General features: G+C 43.3%; 1 protein-coding gene across 1 annotated transcript in view; it reads left to right on the top strand.

The window, feature by feature from the left end:
* NBAS (NBAS subunit of NRZ tethering complex) overlaps window positions 1–18,670 on the top strand; it is an 854,371-nt gene that overhangs the window by 175,274 nt on the left and 660,427 nt on the right. Inside the window, exon 22 of the mRNA XM_069728113.1 lies at window positions 15,193–15,276. Coding sequence (XP_069584214.1) covers window positions 15,193–15,276 — 84 coding nt within the window. The remainder of the gene's footprint in view (window positions 1–15,192; window positions 15,277–18,670) is intronic.

The following is an 18,670-nucleotide window of genomic DNA, read 5'->3' as shown; positions in this document are numbered from 1 at the left end:
TTCTGCTCATAGGTAATAATCAATCTCTGTGCCTCCAGAATGGCTGAAATCTCCGCTCTTGCATAAACTCAGACTACTTTTGCCTCAAGTTGTTTCTTGCTAGCTTTTAATCCTGAAATGAGATTAGAAACGCGTTTCTCCTTGTCTGGTAAATCAGAATAAGATAGGCTTCATTGTCTGGCAGGCTCCAGGAGGACTTTGATGTTTCATCATGAAGGGCTGATTTGCGTGAGATCCATCACCCTGGTTGCATTGTGGGTCACTTTGTAATATTCCTTTCATTAGGTCCTTTGTTTGGTATGGGCGTTCTCTGACAAAACATATGCACTCGCTATTTAGTGACTGCACATAGCCATCGGATGTCATTAGTCGGAATCGGCAGCCCTGTGATCACCATCTCATTACCATAAATAATACGGAGAATGGTTAGAAGGAAAAAAAAGACTTTGGAAATATTCAGTGTAAACAGAGGCAAGTGAGCCGATACAGTGGAAGCGGGCGGCGAAACGGCGCAGCAGTCACTAGTCAAGTACAATAGCCGGAGGAGGATTCCTGTGGATTTTAGCTAATGGGATTTTGTTCTGTTGTCACCTGTAATAGATGGCTGAAGGTTGATTAGAGGTTCTGTAGGACTTTGATACAACCAAATGTGACCCTGATTATTGGAAATCTGTCAGTAAGGTCACCCCCCAATCCTTTGGAAACCAGCCTTGTCCGTTTAAGTTCGGCAAATAATTTTTTGACCATTACTAATACATTTTTTCTCATTGAAATTGCACCACCGAGTAGGAAAACTAAAGAATTATGGACATCACAGGATGGATAGACATGTTAGGCCCCTTTCACACATCAGTTTTTTGCCGCCAGTCACAATCTGTTGGCTCGACCGATCCGTTGCAGAGTGTGAAAAACTGATGCAACGGATTTGTTTTTTTTCAACGAAGCCCACTAGCGGATCCGGCGAAAAAACTGATCTGTCGCATCAGTTTTTAATCCGTTTCTTCCGTTTTTCTTAATCTGTTTTACGACGGATCCGTTTTTTTTTAAACGCCCAATGGGAGGCTCCCAAACGTGATTGGCTACGGAAAACCTGTATATACAGTGTTTCTACACCCCATCTTTGACAGGTTGTAGAGTGGCAAAGTGGCAAAAATGGAAGGTGTGATTGCGAGCATTGTGAAGATCTATGTGGATTTTACTTTTGAGGCGAATCGTTTGGTGGCGATCGTTCTTGAAAAGGAGACAGAAAGACAGCGCATCATGCATCTGCATCGGCGTCGTTTTTGGATCCACCCAATCACTGCACTGAGAATGACACGACACGTGGGGTGTATTCTATGTTATATATGGAGTTGAGAGGAAACCCTGAGAAGTTTTTTTTTTTTTTAACTATGTTCGAATGAAAGCGGAAAACTTTGATATTTTGGTTGCACGTGTTGGAGACCTCATCTGTAGAAGTGACAAATTTGCTGAGTACTTTATTTCACCTCAAGGAAGAGTAGAATGGCAGGATGAGATGGTTTGATATCTTTGTCTTTTGATATAATGTATGTTGGAGTACCAAACTTATTGCAGTTTTCATATTTGTGATTGCACCATGAATTTTTTGGATCCTAATTAAATCAGAGCATGCTCAGTTAAAAAAAAAAAAAAAATGGTAAAAATGGAAACTGTCGCCAGATTCAGTAATTTGATAGATCCGGTGCCCATAGGTTTCCATTCGAGCAAACGACGGACGGTGACGGATCCGTCGGTGTCCAATTTTTCGACATACACAAAAAACGTTACTTTGTCCATTGTCTCCGCCCGCCGGACAAACTATTTTCGACGGATCCGGCAAACAATGGATGAAACGCGAGGCCATCCGTCGCTAATACAAGTCGATGAGAAAAAACTACTCCCGCGGCATCAGTTGCCTGATCCGTTTTTTTCAAAATTAGACAAATTGTGACTGAAACTGATGTGTGAAAGGGGCCTTACTGATCTGCAAATAGCTAAAGAATGGGAACAAAAGTTTCCAAGCATCTCAATTTATTCAGTATCGCGTATGTGCGCCACATGCTGAAATCCTCACACTTACAGCCTTGTGTTATGATCAGGTGGCCTTGGAGCAGCATGAAAACCTTCACTGGAGTAGGTGGTAACTTATACTGACCGCCAACCCTGATCTTATCACCGCAACTAGAAGTAGCCGTGGGGTGTGCCTAACAAAACCTAGACACCTCAACACAGCCGGAGGACTAAATACCCCTAAAGATGGAAATAGGAAAATTATCTTGCCTCAGAGTAGACCCCCAAAGGATAGGCAGCCCCCCACAAATATTGACTGTGAGTTGGAGAGGAAAAGACACACGCAGGCAGAAAACAGGCTTAGCAAAGGAGGCCACTTCTAGCTAAATAGAAAAGGACAGGATACTAAGCGGTCAGCATAAAAATACTACAAAAATTATCCACAGCAGAAAATACAAAACTCCACCACCTAACTAAAGATGTGGAGAGTATAACTGCAACTCCAGAGAATCCAACCAGACTGAGAAAAACAACTGACACAGTCTAAGCTGGACAAATAGAAACAAAAGATCAGCACTGAAAATAAGCACACAGCAAGTGTGCTTCAGAAAAAGAAACAGACACTTATCTTTGCTGATCTGGCAGCTAAGCAGGTGAGGCCAGGCAGAGATCCAATACTTCCAAAGAAACATTGACAACTGGCAAGGGCTAATGAATCCTGCACACTTAAATATCCCAGTCAGAACAGCAATTAGCAGATACACCTGGCCAGGACTGTGACTCAGAGACAACTGCATTCCCACCTACAACCACTGGAGGGAACGCAAGAGCAGAATTCACAACAGCCTTGGCTGTTATCAATAAGGTTATTTGTTGTCTGAGGAATGTTCTGTGGCACTGAATTCACTTAGGCAAATCATCAAGATCAGCTGCTGGCAGCTCCTTTATACAGTTGCCGACTGATGTCATAGAATCATATAATTGTAGAGTTGGAAGGGACCTCCTGGTTCATCTGGTTCAACCCCCTACTCAAAACAGGATTCTCTAAATCATCCCAGACAGATGTCTGTGCAGCCTCTGTTTGAAGACTTCCATGGAAGGAGAACTCACCACCTCTCGTGGCAGCCTGTTCCACTCATTGATCACCCTCACTGTCAAAAAGTTTTTTCTAAGATCTAATCTGTGTCTCCTCCCATTCAGTTTCATCCCATTGCTTCTAGTCTTTCCTTGTGCAAATGAGAATAAAGATGATCCTTCTACAATGTGACAGCCCTTGAGATATTTGTAGACAGCTATTATGTCTCCTCTGTCTTCTTTTTTGGAAGCTAAACATTCCCAAATCCTGTAACCGTTCCACACAGGACATGGTTTGCAGACCAGTCACCATTCTGGTTGCTTTTCTCTGAACTTGATCCAGTTTGTTGATGCCTTTTTTTAAAATTTGGTGCCCAAAACTGGACACAGTATTCCAGATGAGGTTCTATTAGTATACCCAAGTCTTTTTCACATGTGCTGTTGCTTAGCCCTATTCCTCCCATTCTGTATATGCTTTTTTCACTTTTATTGCCCATATGTAGTTCTTTGGATTTTTCCTTGTTAAAAACCATTCTGTTAGTTGCTGCCTGCTGCTCCAGTTTATTTATATCTTTTTGAATCCTCTCTCTCTTCTCTAGTATTAGCTATCCCTCCTAGCTTTGTGTCATCAGCTAATTTAATCCGTGTACCCTCAATTGCTTCATCTAAATCATTGATAAAGATGTTGAACAATACAGGGCCCAGGACAGAGCCCTGTGGTACCTCCCACTTGAGACATTCTTCCAATTGGATGTGCAGCCATTTATGACCACTCTCTTGTTCCGATCACTAAGCCAGTTATGAATCCACCTAACAGTTGCCTTGTCCATTCCATACTTTGTCATTTTTTTTCAATAAGGATGGTGTGAGATACTTTGTCAAGTGCTTTGCTGAAGTCAAAATATACTATATCTACAGCATTTCCCTGATCCACCCAGTCAGTGATTGTCATTGATGGAAATTAAGTTAGACTGACATGACTTTAGTTATAAACCCATGCTGACTCTTTCGTCCCATAAATGCTTGATGTTAGACACGTCTGGAGACTCTGAAGGCTGTGATACTCACAACTGCACCAGCAACATGCAACCTGGCAAGGTAGTGATAAAAAGTGCCTCCTCGGACAATAGAGAGCTTGGCCGTACCAGTGGTTCCTCCTCCAAATCAATGTTGGTGCACCTGGAATGGAGATTAGAGGGGTTTGGCTACTATGTATTCTGGCAGTCCACGCCATAATTTAGGGAGTTTCACCAGTGTGATGTTCCCTCGCAAAGGTGATGCATTGACCTCTTGCGACCACTCTCCAATGCTATCATAGTGCAAAGCAGCACTGCAATTTAGGTTGGCATGGTGGTATATCCTATTTTTATAGAGTCCCGCTTTTGTCTTGGACACATGGATAATTAGATATTGTTCTTGGAGACCAAGTGGGCAATGCCATGAAGATGCCTTAACACGGTTTCAACTCGCGAGATTAGATTGTGGAATAAACTGTTCTACAATTTCTCCAAAGTGTCCTTGGAGCCAGGCCGCATGTTAATTGTGCTACTGTAAACCTCCTGTGTGGCTTAAATGTGCTTCCATGGCTGCAGCCTCTCTGTACTCATCTGGTTATTGAGCACATCTTGGACATTATTGGTTGACAATTACAAAGGGGCTGCCAGCAGCGGATCTTGATGAATTGCCCAAGTGCATTCAGGACCGCAGGATATTTCTTAGAACCGTTAATAACCTAATTGATAGAGCACAATGCACAGAAACCCCCAACCTTACAGCCTTGGCTGCTATCTCCACAATACTGAATAAAATAGAGAGGTTTTGAAAATATTAACTTTTTTATAATTTGCATATTATCATGTCTAGTCATCCTATGATTGCCATAATTAATATCTTCTATCAACGTGCCATTCATAGCCCATTATTCAGTGATGATCAACTATATACAAGTCGATCAACGCTCATTTACTGACCTGTTTACCCAGGCCAGTGCTGATGGGGGCAGCAAGATCATTAATATGATCGTTCTGTCCCCATATATCATCATGTTATCATCGTCAAATTCCCTTTTTACATTGGTGATGTTCTGCCAGATGACAACGATTTTCTTTACCAACATAAAGATCTAATCACCCGGTCAATGCGCATTTTGCTCGTTTGTTGAGTGATCTCCAGAATGATTACATTGGCCGAGAATCGAGACCAAGCATTCTTATTGACAATTACATGGGCCGACAATCGGGAACGAGCATTCTTACTAACAATTACATGGACCCTCAATCGGGAACGAGCATCCTTATGAACAATTACATGGGCCGTCAATTGGGAACGAGCATTCTTACTAACAATTACATGGGCCAACAATCGGGAAGGAGCATTCTTACTAACAATTACATGGGCCGACAATCGGGAACGAGCATTCTTACTAACAATTACATGGGCCGACAATCGGGAATGAGCATTCTTACTAACAATTACATGGGCCAACAATCGAGAACGAGCATTCTTACGAACAATTACATGGACCCTCAATCGGGAACGAGCATCCTTATGAACAATTACATGGGCCGTCAATTGGGAACGAGCATTCTTACTAACAATTACATGGGCCGACAATCCGGAACGAACATTCTTACTAGCAATTACATGGGCCACAATCAGGAATGAGAATTCTTACTAACAATTACATGGGCCGACAATCGGGAACGAGCATTCTTACTAACAATTACATGGGCCGTCAATCTGGAACGAGCATTCTTACTAACAATTACATGGGCCGACAATCAGGAATTCAGGAGTGAGCATTCTTACTAACAATTACATGGGCCGACAATCGGGAAGGAGCATTCTTACTAACAATTACATGGGCCGACAATCGGGAACGAGCATTCTTACTAACAATTACATGGGCCGAAAATCAGGAACGAGCATTCTTACTAACAATTACATGGACCGACAATCGGGAAGGAGCATTCTTACTAACAATTACATGGACCGACAATCGGGAACGAACATTCTTACGAACACACGGTCTCCGATTGTCGGCTCATTTATATGCCATCTTATCTTGGAGCAAATATTACCAAAGTACAGGTCATGTATGACTTCTGTCATCTGCTTTTTCCAGTCTCCTTTTCAGAGACGCTTCTGAAAGTAAGTACATGCCCAATGGATAGTCAGAATCCCGCTTCTTTCACATTTCATGTTTGTATTTATGGTATTTTCCCATAAAAAGTGGTGCTATCAGCGGTTTGTGCCGCTCACAGTGCCGGCAAGGGAGAAAGCTGTTAGAGCAGAAAGAAATTTGACCAACTGGCTTCTCTAGACGGAGTTAACAAGATAAGCCCCTTAACCTCAAAAACTCAAAAAGCTGATTACATCCCATAATCAAAATGTAAAGCAGGCGCGCGCTCCCCTCTGCGGAGGCACATGGAGGCGGCCTACGGGCAGTCTTCTGTATCGCCTCTATTCTCGGCGAGACAAGGCTACAGAGGAAATGTTGAACGAGTACGGTATATTGTTAGATTTCTCTTTATAATAATCTCATAATATTGACCTCAGTTACGGGAGAAGCCGCCAATATTCATTCAAAATATTTTGTATTTTTTTCTTTAGGCAGCAGTAGGATTTATTCATTAGACGTACCTGGAAGGGGAGATGAATGCGCTAATTAATCTGATAAACTGTTCTCCCTCTGGACTCTCGTGTTCTGTACATGAAATGCAGATTACAGTTCACAACGTTCTTTTAAATTTTTTTTAATTGATCATCGCCTCCTGCCTGTGATTTTGTGAGACCTCATACTTCAGAATGAAGGATATAGGCTAAAGCTTCACCTTCAACTACCATTGGTGATTGTGGGTATTTTTTTTGTTAGTTTTTTTCACGTTGTGCCTTTTAAAAATGTGTTTATATGTGGAAACTGTCAGCAAGCAGACTAATTACTGATAGCAGATTTTTTTTTTTCGAATGCTCATGGCAGCTCCTGTTGGCAATTGCTGTATAAAGTTGCACCCAGACGACCAGCATTTATAATAACTAGATGGTGGCCCAATTCTAACGCATCGGGTATTCTAGAATATACATGTACACGTAGTATATTGCCCAGCCGCGTAGTATATTGCCCAGCCGCGTAGTATATTGCCCAGCCGCGTAGTATATTGCCCAGCCACGTAGTATATTGCCCAGCCACGTAGTATATTGCCCAGCCACGTAGTATATTGCCCAGCCACATAGTATACTGCCCAGCTACTTAGTATACTGCCCAGTCACGTATGTAACAGGTTAAAAAATAAAAAAGAAACATATACTCACCCTCCAAAGAGCCCTTCTAGTCCTGGCGCCTGTGTGCGGTGCAAGCGGCAGCTTCCGGTCCCAGGGTTGGATGAGCGCAGGACCTGTGATGATGTCGTGGTACAATGACCGTGATGTCATGGAAGGGCCTTCTCGCATAGCATCTTTGGAACCGAAACCTGCCGCTTGCACTGCTGATGACAGGACGCACGTCGGAGGGTGAGAATAACCTTTTTTTTTTATTATTATTTTTAGCATTAGATCGTTATAACTATTGATGCTGCATACGCAGCATCAATAGTAAGAAGTTGGTCGCACAGGGTTGATAGCTGCGTAACCCGAGTGTAAAGCTGGCATTAACCCTGTGTGAGGGCTGACTGGATGGGAGAATGGAGCGGGCACTGACTGCGAGGAGGAAAGCGGCCATATTGCCGCCGGACTCTGGCCGTCGCTGATTGGTCGCGGCAAAACAGCCACGACCAATCAGCGACTTGGATTTCCATTACAGAGGCCACGACCAATGAATATCTGTGACAGACAGACAGACGGAAGTGACCCTTATACAATTATATAGTAGATAATAATCTTTATTTATATAGTGCCAACATATTCCTCAGCACTTTACAGTTTAAGTTTCAAAACAAAACAGTCGTAAGTAACAACGTTAACAATGCAATAATTAAAGCACAATAAGACGACCCTGCTCGTGAGAGCTTACAATCTACAATGAGGTGGGGGAGATACAAAGCACAGGTGTGTATTTACAATGAAGGTCCAGCCGTCTTGAGGGATAGATGGAGCTGGTGAATGGGCTACACACACACAAACATAAAATGACTTCGATTAGGGAACGTGATAGGCCGCTCTGAACAAATGCGTTTTGACAGAGCGCCTAAAACTGTGCAAATTGTGGATGGTCCTAACTTCTTCGGGTAGAGCATTCCAGAGGATTGGTACAGCGCGGGAGAAGTCTGGGAGTTGAGTGGGAGGTGCGGATTAGGGCAGAGGTTAGTCGAAAGTCATTAATAAACAGGATAGTAAACCATTAATGAGCAAATTAGTGTGGTGATGAGGATAGATGGAGGATCAGAGCTTCTCCTCTCTAGATCCCCCCCCCATACACATTAGTTGGCTGATTGTTCGACCGTCAGCTCCTAACACAGGCGCGCTCCCATGTTTTTTTAAACAATCTTCCTACAGATACATCTCTGCCGGCGGCAAATCTCTGGGAGATCAAAGTGATCAGCAGTCCGACATTCGACACGCCCGATCAAAATCTCCACCATACATATTTGTGTGTCGGCCGTACCTGTCAATGACTGCAGGTGCAGCTGGCATTAACCTAATATGTATAGGGGGCTTAAGGCGGGCCACACACCGGAGACGGCAGATAGTGATCTTTTTCATCACGAGCGCTCGACTCGGCCAAGCATTTGGGTTTTCAATGGCCAAATTGGTGAAAGACACCTCTTATGGTGGATCATCTTCCCTGAAAACAAAAGAATAATTTTGACGAAATTCCATTTGCCCGATCCTTCTCTCATCGGTCATGGGAGAGTTAGGAGCCCTCCATCCACATCTTCGGTCGGCTGAACACAACGATCATCTGATGTGTATGAAACAGGGCGGGCGTGCTTGTGTGATCAACTGGAAAAGTGAATAAGCTGCTGCCGGCCATCTCTGCTGGTGGATTATATCACCTGACCGCTAAGGGATCAGGCATGCTGAAATCCGACATGCCCAACCCTTCTTTATCGCTGGGGATTATACCCACTATCATGCACATTGGATAACAATGTATTAAAGATGCGTCACCATACTGCAATCAGAGCACTTGCCAAAAGATTTTGGCCTTGATTTTGCTTTCAAATCCTTATGCTATCCGCAATTTTTCTGCCTCAAATCTGGAGCATCAAAATGGGGATTTTGCCTAAGATAAAAATTAGCTATTGAAAGTATCAATATATTTAGTATAACTAAAAAGGAAAAAAAATATCCTCACCTGCTGGACCCCACCGCCCTTTGTTACTGCTGTCAGTGTCTCCAGGCTTCCATATCTGTGCGTAGTTAGGTGGTATTGATTGGCTGCAACCAAAACTGTTCTTTCTGGCTCATATGAAAATGACCACTCCAGCCAATCGAGAAGTTTCCTTCTGGCTCATAGAGAAAATGACCACTGCAGCCAATCGAGAAGGTTCCTTCTTGCTCATGGAGAAAATGACCACTGCAGCCAATTGAGCAGGTTACTTCTTGCTCATGGAGAAAATGACCACTGCAGCCAATTGAGAAGGTTCTTTCTGGCTCATAGAGAAATGTACCACTGCAGCAAATCGACAGTTCCTTCTTGCTCATAGAGAAAATGACCACTGTAGCCAATCGAGGAGGTTCCTTTTCGTTCAGAGAGAAAATGACCACTGCAGCCAATCGAGAAGGTTCTTTTTCGTTCAGAGAGAAAATGACCACTGCAGCCAATTGAGAAGGTTCTTTCTGGCTCTTAGGGAAATGTACCACTGCAGCCAATCGAGAAGGTTCCTTCTAGCTCATAGAGAAAATGACTACTGCAGCCAAAAACTTTATTCCCTATTCACTGGAGGAGAAAGATATGGGAGGATATCTGCAGCAGAACCAAGGAGCAAAATTGGTACGGTTGGTGTTTTTTTTTTTTTAACCCATTTTTAAAATAAGTAGTGAACAACCCCAATAAAATATACTTGAAATAAATTAAAAATGGGAAAATAATCTCTGTTCCTGTTTCATGAAGGCAGAATATCCCCAATGTACTCCCTTTCCTGAATTTTGGTGGCCACTTCCCATCTCCGTCTGGTAATGGAGCAGTGACACAGTAATGGCTGATCCACCTGTAAGCCCGGGAGCGCGGTGCTGAAGTGGCGAGCGGCCGGGTAGGAAGCACAGTAATGGCTGCTCCACCTGTAAGCACGGGAGTGCGGTGCTGAAGTGGCGAGCGGCCTGGTAGGAAGCACAGTAATGGCTGCTCCACCTGTAAGCACAGGAGCGCGGTGCTGAAGTGGCGAGCGGCCGGGTAGGAAGCACAGTAATGGCTGCTCCACCTGTAAGCACGGGAGCGCGGTGTTGAAGTGGTGAGCGGCTTGGTAGGAAGCACAGTAATGCCTGCTCCACCTGTAAGCATGGGAGCGCAGTGCTGAAGTGGCGAGTGGCCGAGCAGAAAGCACAGTAATGGCTGCTCCACCTGTAAGCACGGGAGCGCGGTGCTGAAGTGGCGAGCGGCCGGGTAGAAAGCACAGTAATGCGATTTAAAGGTCACTGGATTATTTTAGGTTTATCGCAATGTTCTTACAGATTCACTGTACTGTAAAATTCTGTGTCAACCACGAGATTTAACACTGCTGCAGTGTCAAGTGAGGAAAATGTTAATTGCACACATGAAAAACAATTATTTTCCGACTGAGGAGGAAAGGTCTTGGACACAAGCAGCTTTTAAAAGAGCATTACGTGTGTAGTAAATGTTACGTCCCGGAAAATGCAGCATTTAATGCTCCAAGCTGTAAATAGGGAAAGCGGTAATTTGTACACTTGTGCCCGTGCTGTAGAGAACAGATATACTACATTCAAGCGAAAGGCGCTGATAGAAAATTTCAATCCCACAGCTGTCAGCATGTCATCTACAGATCTTTGGGGTCTCCCAGAGCCCCTACTTACTGCTGGCATCATAAAGAAAGAGGATCTTCCAGGTTCCATTTTCACCATCGCTTCCTATTTTTCTTTATGAAGAAGCAGCATCAGACACTGCACGGCTACCTATCACTGACGGTTCATATAACCTGTATATTAAAGGGCTAAACAAATTTGTAGACATAATATGAGTGTATGACAGTTCTATTAAAGGGAATCCGTCAGCATGTTTCTACAATCTGAGAACATAATGATGTAGGGGCCGAGACCCTGATTCTAACGATGTAGCACTTGATTTACTGGGTGCAGCGGTTGTGATACAATCACAGTTTCCTCTGCTGCAGATCTAGCAGAGCTCTGAATGCTGAGCTGTGTATAACCCCGCCCCCACCACTGATTGGCTTCTTTCTGTGCACACTGTGTACTGACAGCTGCTAATCAGTGTTGGGGGCGGGTTTGGACAAGGAGGCCAGTAGCGTGCTGTCGGGAGGCTCGTAGCTGCTCGGGTGGAGATAAGATACCTAGCCGCTCGGGTGGAGATAAGGGGAGGGGGAAAAAATAATAAATTACTGATAGGAGTTTGTTATAAGTCTCCAAAAATAATGGAAGCAACGGAGAATAACCTCGTAAAGCAAATAGATGAAGCTGCGACTCAAGGAGAAGTCATTGTTATGGGGGACTTCAACTACCCTGAAATAGATTGGGGAACAGAAACCTGCAGTTCCAGCAAAGGTAATCGGTGTCTGACAACTATGAGAGACACTTACCTTTCACAACTGGTTCAGGACCCAACAAGAAGGGGGGCACTGCTAGACCTAATATTAACCAACAGGCCAGACCGCATAGCAAATATAAGGGTTGGGGGTCACTTGGGGAATAGTGATCACAAAATAATAAGTTTTCATGTATCCTTTAATAAGATGTGTAATAGAGGGGTTACAAGCACACTAAACTTCAGGGGGGCAAATTTCCAACGGATGAGAGTTGATCTTAGTGCAATTAACGATTGTGTACTGAGATGTAAAAATACACAAAGAAAATGGGAGACGTTTATTAGCATCCTGGATAGGACCTGTGCACAGTATATACCGTATGGGAATAAACATACTAGAAATAGGAGGAAACCAATATGGCTAAATAGAGCTGTAAGGGGCGCAATAAGTGACAAAAAGAAAGCATTTAGAGAATTAAAGGAAGTAGGTAGTGAGGAGGCATTAAATGAATACAAAAAATTAAATAAATTCTGTGAAAAGCAAATCAAGGCAGCAAAGATTGAGACAGAAAGACTCATTACCAGAGAGAGTAAAAATAATCCCAAAATATTCTTTAACTGCGTAAATAGTAAGAAACTAAAAAATGATAGTGTTAGCCTCCTTAAAAATAGTCTGGGTGAAATGGTGGATGAGGAAAAAGCCAATATGCTAAATGACTTTTTTTTCGTCAGTATTTACACAAGAAAATTCCATGGCAGACAAAATGATCAGTGATAAAAATTCCCAATTAAATGTCACCTGCTTAACCCAGCAGGAAGTACGTCGGCGTCTAAAAATCACTAACATTGACAAATCTCCGGGCCCGCATGGGATACACCCTCGAGTACTGCAGGAATTAAGTACAGTCATTGATAGACCATTATTTCTAATCTTTAAAGACTCCATAATAAGGCTACGTTCACATTTGCGTTGTTGGGCGCAGCGTCGGCGACGCAACCCACAACGCATATACACAACGCAGCGTTTTGTGACGCATGCGTTGTCATAAGATAGTAAAGATCAGGAAATTCGGCGCAGGGAAAACGCTACAAGTAGCGTCTTCTGTACCATGTCTTGTGTGTCAAAATGACGCATGCGTCGTAAAACGCATTACAACGCATACCGGCGCATGTCCATGCGCCCCCCATGTTAAAGATATGGGCGCATGACGCATGTGTCGGTATCAGTCGACGACGCTGCGCCCAACAACGCAAATGTGAACGTAGCCTTACAGGGTCTGTACCACAGAACTGGCGTAAAGCAAATGTGGTGCCAATATTCAAAAAGGGACAAACACTGAACTCGGTAATTATAGGCCAGTAAGCTTAACCTCTACTGTGGGTAAAATCCTGGAGGGCATTCTAAGGGATTCTATACTGGAGTATCTGAAGAGGAATATCCTCATGACCCAGTATCAGCACGGGTTTACTAGGGACCGTTCATGTCAGACTAATCTGATCAGTTTTTATGAAGAGGTAAATTCCGGACTGGACCAAGGGAACCCAGTGGACGTAGTGTATATGGACTTTTCAAAAGCTTTTGATACGGTGCCACACAAAAGGTTGATACATAAAATGAGAATAATGAAGATAGGGGAAAATGTGTAAGTGGGTTAAGAGCTGGCTCAGGGATAGGAAACAAAGGGTGGTTATTAATGGCACACACTTGGACTGGGTCGCGGTTAGCAGTGGGGTACCACAGGGATCAGTATTGGGCCCTCTTCTTTTTAACATATTTATTAATGACCTTGTAGGGGGCATACAGAGTAGAATTTCAATATTTGCAGATGACACTAATCTCTGCAGGGCAATCAATACAGAGGAGGACAATTTTATGTTACATGATGATTTATGTAAACTAGAAGCTTGGGCTGATAAATGGCAAATGAGTTTTAATGGGGATAAATGTAAGGTCATGCACTTGGGTAGAAGTAATAAGATGTATAATTATGTGCTTAATTCTAAAACTCTGGGCAAAACCGTCAATGAAAAAGACCTGGGAGTATGGGTGGATGACAAACTCATATTCAGTGGCCAGTGTCAGGCAGCTGCTACAAAGGCAAATAAAATAATGGGATGCATTAAAAGAGGCATAGATGCTCATGAGGAGAACATAATTTTACCTCTATACAAGTCACTAGTTCGACCACACTTAGAATACTGTGCACAGTTCTGGTCTCCGGTGTATAAGAAAGACATAGCTGAACTGGAGCGGGTGCAGAGAAGAGCGACCAAGGTTATTAGAGGACTGGGGGGGTCTGCAATGCCAAGATAGGTTAAGGGGTGATCTCGTTTTAATGTATAAATATATGAGGGGACAGTACAAAGACCTTTCTGATGATCTTTTTAATCATAGACCTGAGACAGGGACAAGGGGCATCCTCTGCGTTTGGAGGAAAGAAGGTTTAAGCATAATAGACGCGGATTCTTTACTGTAAGAGCAGTGAGACTATGGAACTCTCTGCTGTATGATGATGTAATGAGTGATTCATTACTTAAATTTAAGAGGGGACTGGATACCTTTCTGGAAAAGTATAATGTTACAGGGTATATATACTAGATTCCTTGATAGGGCGTTGATCCAGGGAACTAGTCTGATTGCCGTATGTGGAGTCGGGAAGGAATTTTTTTTCCCCAATGTGGAGCTTACTCTTTGCCACATGGGTTTTTTTTGCCTTCCTCTGGATCAACATGTTAGGGCATGTTAGGTTAGGCTATGGGTTGAGCTAGATGGACTTAGTCTTCCTTCAACCTTAATAACTATGTTACTATGTTGCGTGCTGTTAGGAGGCACGTAGCTTGCTGTCGGGAGGCGCGCAGGGTGCTGTCGGGAGGCGGGTGGCGGGCGTATGGTGCTGTCGGGAGGGGGGTGGCGCGCGTAGGGTGCTGTTGGGTGGCTCGTAGCATGCTGTCGGGTGGCGCGGGTATCGTGCTGTTGGGAGGCGCCTAGCGTGCTGTTGGGTGGCGCGCGTAGGGTGCTGTCGGGAGGTGGGTGGTGCATAGGGTGCTGTCGAGTGGCGCGTAGCGTGCTGTGAGGTGGCGCGGGTATCGAGCTGTCGGGTGGCGCGGTGCTGCAGATAAATCGTACACTTAATCGCATATTTCCGGACAGACTGATCGCCGGAGGTCCCAGCGCAATGACCTTCTGATCTCTGGCCCTGCTAATAAGTCTGGGCCTAGTCCCAAGTGCAGAGCCCCCAAGTCGCCCTATAATAATTTCTGGGTGCAGTTGAATGTTTGTACATTTCCCATCAATCAGTCTGATAAGTGAAAAGCCTCGGATTATTAGACTCAAATGGAAAATGAATTATCAGTGTCTGTGGTCGGCATTGGTTCCTTTTCTTATTATCATTATTATTTTTCTCTTTTTTATGCTTCCCTTGTGTTTCTTATCTTTGTTTACTTTTCCGTCACAGCTTTGAAGCCGGCGAGTTGAAGATTGTCGCCTGGAACGAGCAGGAGCACCGCGAGAAAGACTGGTGCGAGGAGCCGCGGTGCAAGTAAGTCCAGCGCGAGGCGTAATTGAAAGGAGCACATTAGCCGCGCGCTCATACATATTTAAATGACTGTTTTTATGTTTTCCACTCAATATGTTAATACATTTTAATAGAAAGAAGCGAGACACATCAAAGAAAGGAGCGGAACATTAGCAAGCATTAAGAATAGGGGCCTTCTCGGCAAATCCCATCCCTTCCGCCATCGCCCTTTGTTACTTTTACAGCACTAAATTGCTTTTCTTTCTTTGGAGAGCTAAGCCAGGCTCACGATTAAATAAGTAAGAGCAGCACGCACCGCTTCAGGGGCGTGAATTAAAAAAAAAAAAAAACGCTTTTATTAAAAGCCGTTCAATCACTTCCCAATCATGGAAGCAGGATTGTCTCAAACAAACGCACCTGATGAGGAGCCGGCACGAAAAGGCAGCGACGGCAGCTGCTGCCCGCTCTATACAGCACGAGCCGGCAAAGGTCAAGTGGCTCCTCAGCCAATATCCTACATGGAATTCTGTGTTCATAGCTTAGATTTTTCTTCTTTTTTTATATCAAATGTGTTCTTAAAGGGGTTGTCCAATAAAGAGATGGTTTAGTAAATTGACCTTACTAAAAAACAAACAGAACAATCTCCTTTTAGCAAAGCAACCTGGCAGCTCTATGAAGTCAACACAGGACAGAATTACTGCACTGAAAATCATATGCAAAAGCTGAACCACAAATCAATAGGCCATAGAAAGGGGCTGGCTTGGCTACGGATATGTCTTTCATCCAGCTTCCTGGATAGCCGCACAGATGACAGTATCAAGAGCAAAAATGGAAGTGAGGTAGCTGGCACCCGGAAACCCATTGACATAGGATATTTAGGGCAACAGTGTATTAGGAAGTTCTAGCCAATCGTATTAGGAGTACATCAAAAGTACGGTAATTTTCGGACGACTGCTGTAAAAGCACCGTTGGCTTTTAATTTCTTTATATTTAAGAATCTAATGTACTTAAAAAGTTGCACACATTTGTAAATGCGTTACTGACCCTAAATTGCTTCCTGTATTATACCCCAGAGCTGCACTCACTATTCTGCTGGTGCAGTCACTGTGTACATACATTACATTACCGTACTTACCCTGTACTGATCCTGAGTTACATCCTGTATTATACTCCAGAGCTGCACTCACTATTCTGCTGGTGCAGTCACTGAGTACATACATTACATTAAAGATCCTGAGTTACATCCTGTATTATACCCCAGAGCTGCACTCACTATTCTGCTGGTGCAGTCACTGAGTACATACATTACATTACTGATCCTGAGTTACATCCTGTATTATACTCCAGAGCTGCACTCACTATTCTGCTGGTGCAGTCACTGTGTACATACATTACATTAAAGATCCTGAGTTACATCCTGCATTATACCCCAGAGCTGCACTCACTATTCTGCTGGTGCAGTCACTGTGTACTTGCCTTACATTACTGCTCCTGAGTCATATCCTGTATTTTACCCCAGAGCTGCACTCACTATTCTGCTGGTGCAGTCACTGTGTACTTAGTTTACATTACTGATCCTGAGTTACATCCTGTATTTTACCCCAGAGCTGCACTCACTATTCTGCTGGTGCAGTCACTGTGTACATACATTACATTACTGATCCTGAGTTACCTCCTGTATTATACTCCAGAGCTGCACTCACTATTCTGCTGATGGGAGACTGCAGAATAAGCTGCACAGTGATGCTGTGTTATCACTTATAAAAGGTTATTAATAATAATTTTACTTGTATAGCGCCAACATATTCCGCAGCACTTTACATTTTAGAGGGGACTTGTCCATACAATAGACATTACATCATAACAATAAGAACATAGATAAAAACAGCTACCAAGAGGAGTGAGGGCCCTGCTCTCAAGCTTACAGTCTATAAGGAAAAGGGGAGACACGAGAGGTGGATGGTAACAATTACTTTCATTATTTGGACCAGCCATAGTATAAGAATCGGGTGTTCATGTAAAGATGCATGAACCGGTTATTGGCCTAAGATGTAATAGTACAGACACAGAGGGCTATTAACTGCATAAAGTGTATGAGAACATGATTCGAGGAACCTGGTTATGGTAAAAATTTTGAATGGACAACAAAGGGATAGTTAGGTTAATGTGTTGAGACGGTAGGCCAGTCTGAAGAAATGTGTTACTCTTAAAACTATGGGTATTGTGGATTAATCAAATTAACTTTGTTAGTGCATTCCAAAAAATTGGCACAGCACGTGAAAAGTCTTGGAGACGGGAGTGGGAGGTTCTGATTATTGAAGATGTTAACCTCAGGTGATTAGCAGAATGGAGGGCACGGGTAGGGTGGTAGACTGAGACAAGAGAGGAGATTCATCTCCAGATCAGATCAATTACACCCCAGAGTACTGAAGGAGATAGCAGAAGAAATTTTTGAACCACTTTCCATAATCTTTAAAAAATTCATGGAGATTAGGAGAAGTCCCAGAAGACTGGAGAAGAGCAAATGTTGTTCCGATCTTCAAAAAGGGGAAGAAGGTTGACCCAGGAAACTATAGGCCGGTGAGTCTGACTTCTATACCAGGAAAGATCTCAGAACAAATTATTAAACACGTATGTAAGTACCTGGATAAGAACGAAGAGGTTATCCAGAATCAGCATGGGTTTGTAACTAATAAGTCATGTCAGACTAACTTAATTTCCTTTTATGACAGAATCACTGACTTGGTGGATCAGGGAAATGCTGTAGATATAGTATATCTTGACTTCAGCAAAGTATCTCAGACAATCCTTATTGAAAAAAATGACTAAGTATGGAATGGACAATGCAACTGTTAGGTGGATTCATAACTGGCTTAGTGATCGGACCCAAAAAGTGGTCATAAATGGCTGCACATCCAGTTGGAAGAATTTCTCAAGTGGGGTACCACAGGGTACTGTCCTGGGCCCTATATTGTTCAACATCTTTATCAATTATTTAGATGAAGGAATTGGGGGTAAATTGATTAAATTTTCTGATGACACAAAGCTAGGAAGGATAGCTAATACTAAAGAAGAGAGAGGATTAAAGAAGAAATAAATAAACTGGAGCAGTGGGCAGCAACTAACAGAATGATATTTATCAGGGAAAAATGCAAAGTACTACATCTGGGCAATAAAAATGAAATACGCATGTACAGAATGGGAGGAAAAGGGCTAAGCAACAGCACATGTGAAAAAGACTTGAGTATACTAATAGATAACAGACTGAACATGAGTCAACAGTGTGATGCAGCAGCAAAAAGGGCAAACACAATTCTGGGATGTATTAATAGAAGCATAGTGTCTAGATCAGTGAAGTCATTATTGCCCTCTACTCCTCTTTCGTCTGCCTCATCTGGAATACTGTGTCCAGTTTTGG

Source organism: Ranitomeya imitator, chromosome 5 (genome assembly GCF_032444005.1).
Source record: "Ranitomeya imitator isolate aRanImi1 chromosome 5, aRanImi1.pri, whole genome shotgun sequence".
In the NCBI taxonomy this organism is placed as follows: Eukaryota; Metazoa; Chordata; class Amphibia; order Anura; family Dendrobatidae; genus Ranitomeya; species Ranitomeya imitator.
This window is presented reverse-complemented; position numbering and strand designations above follow the sequence as displayed.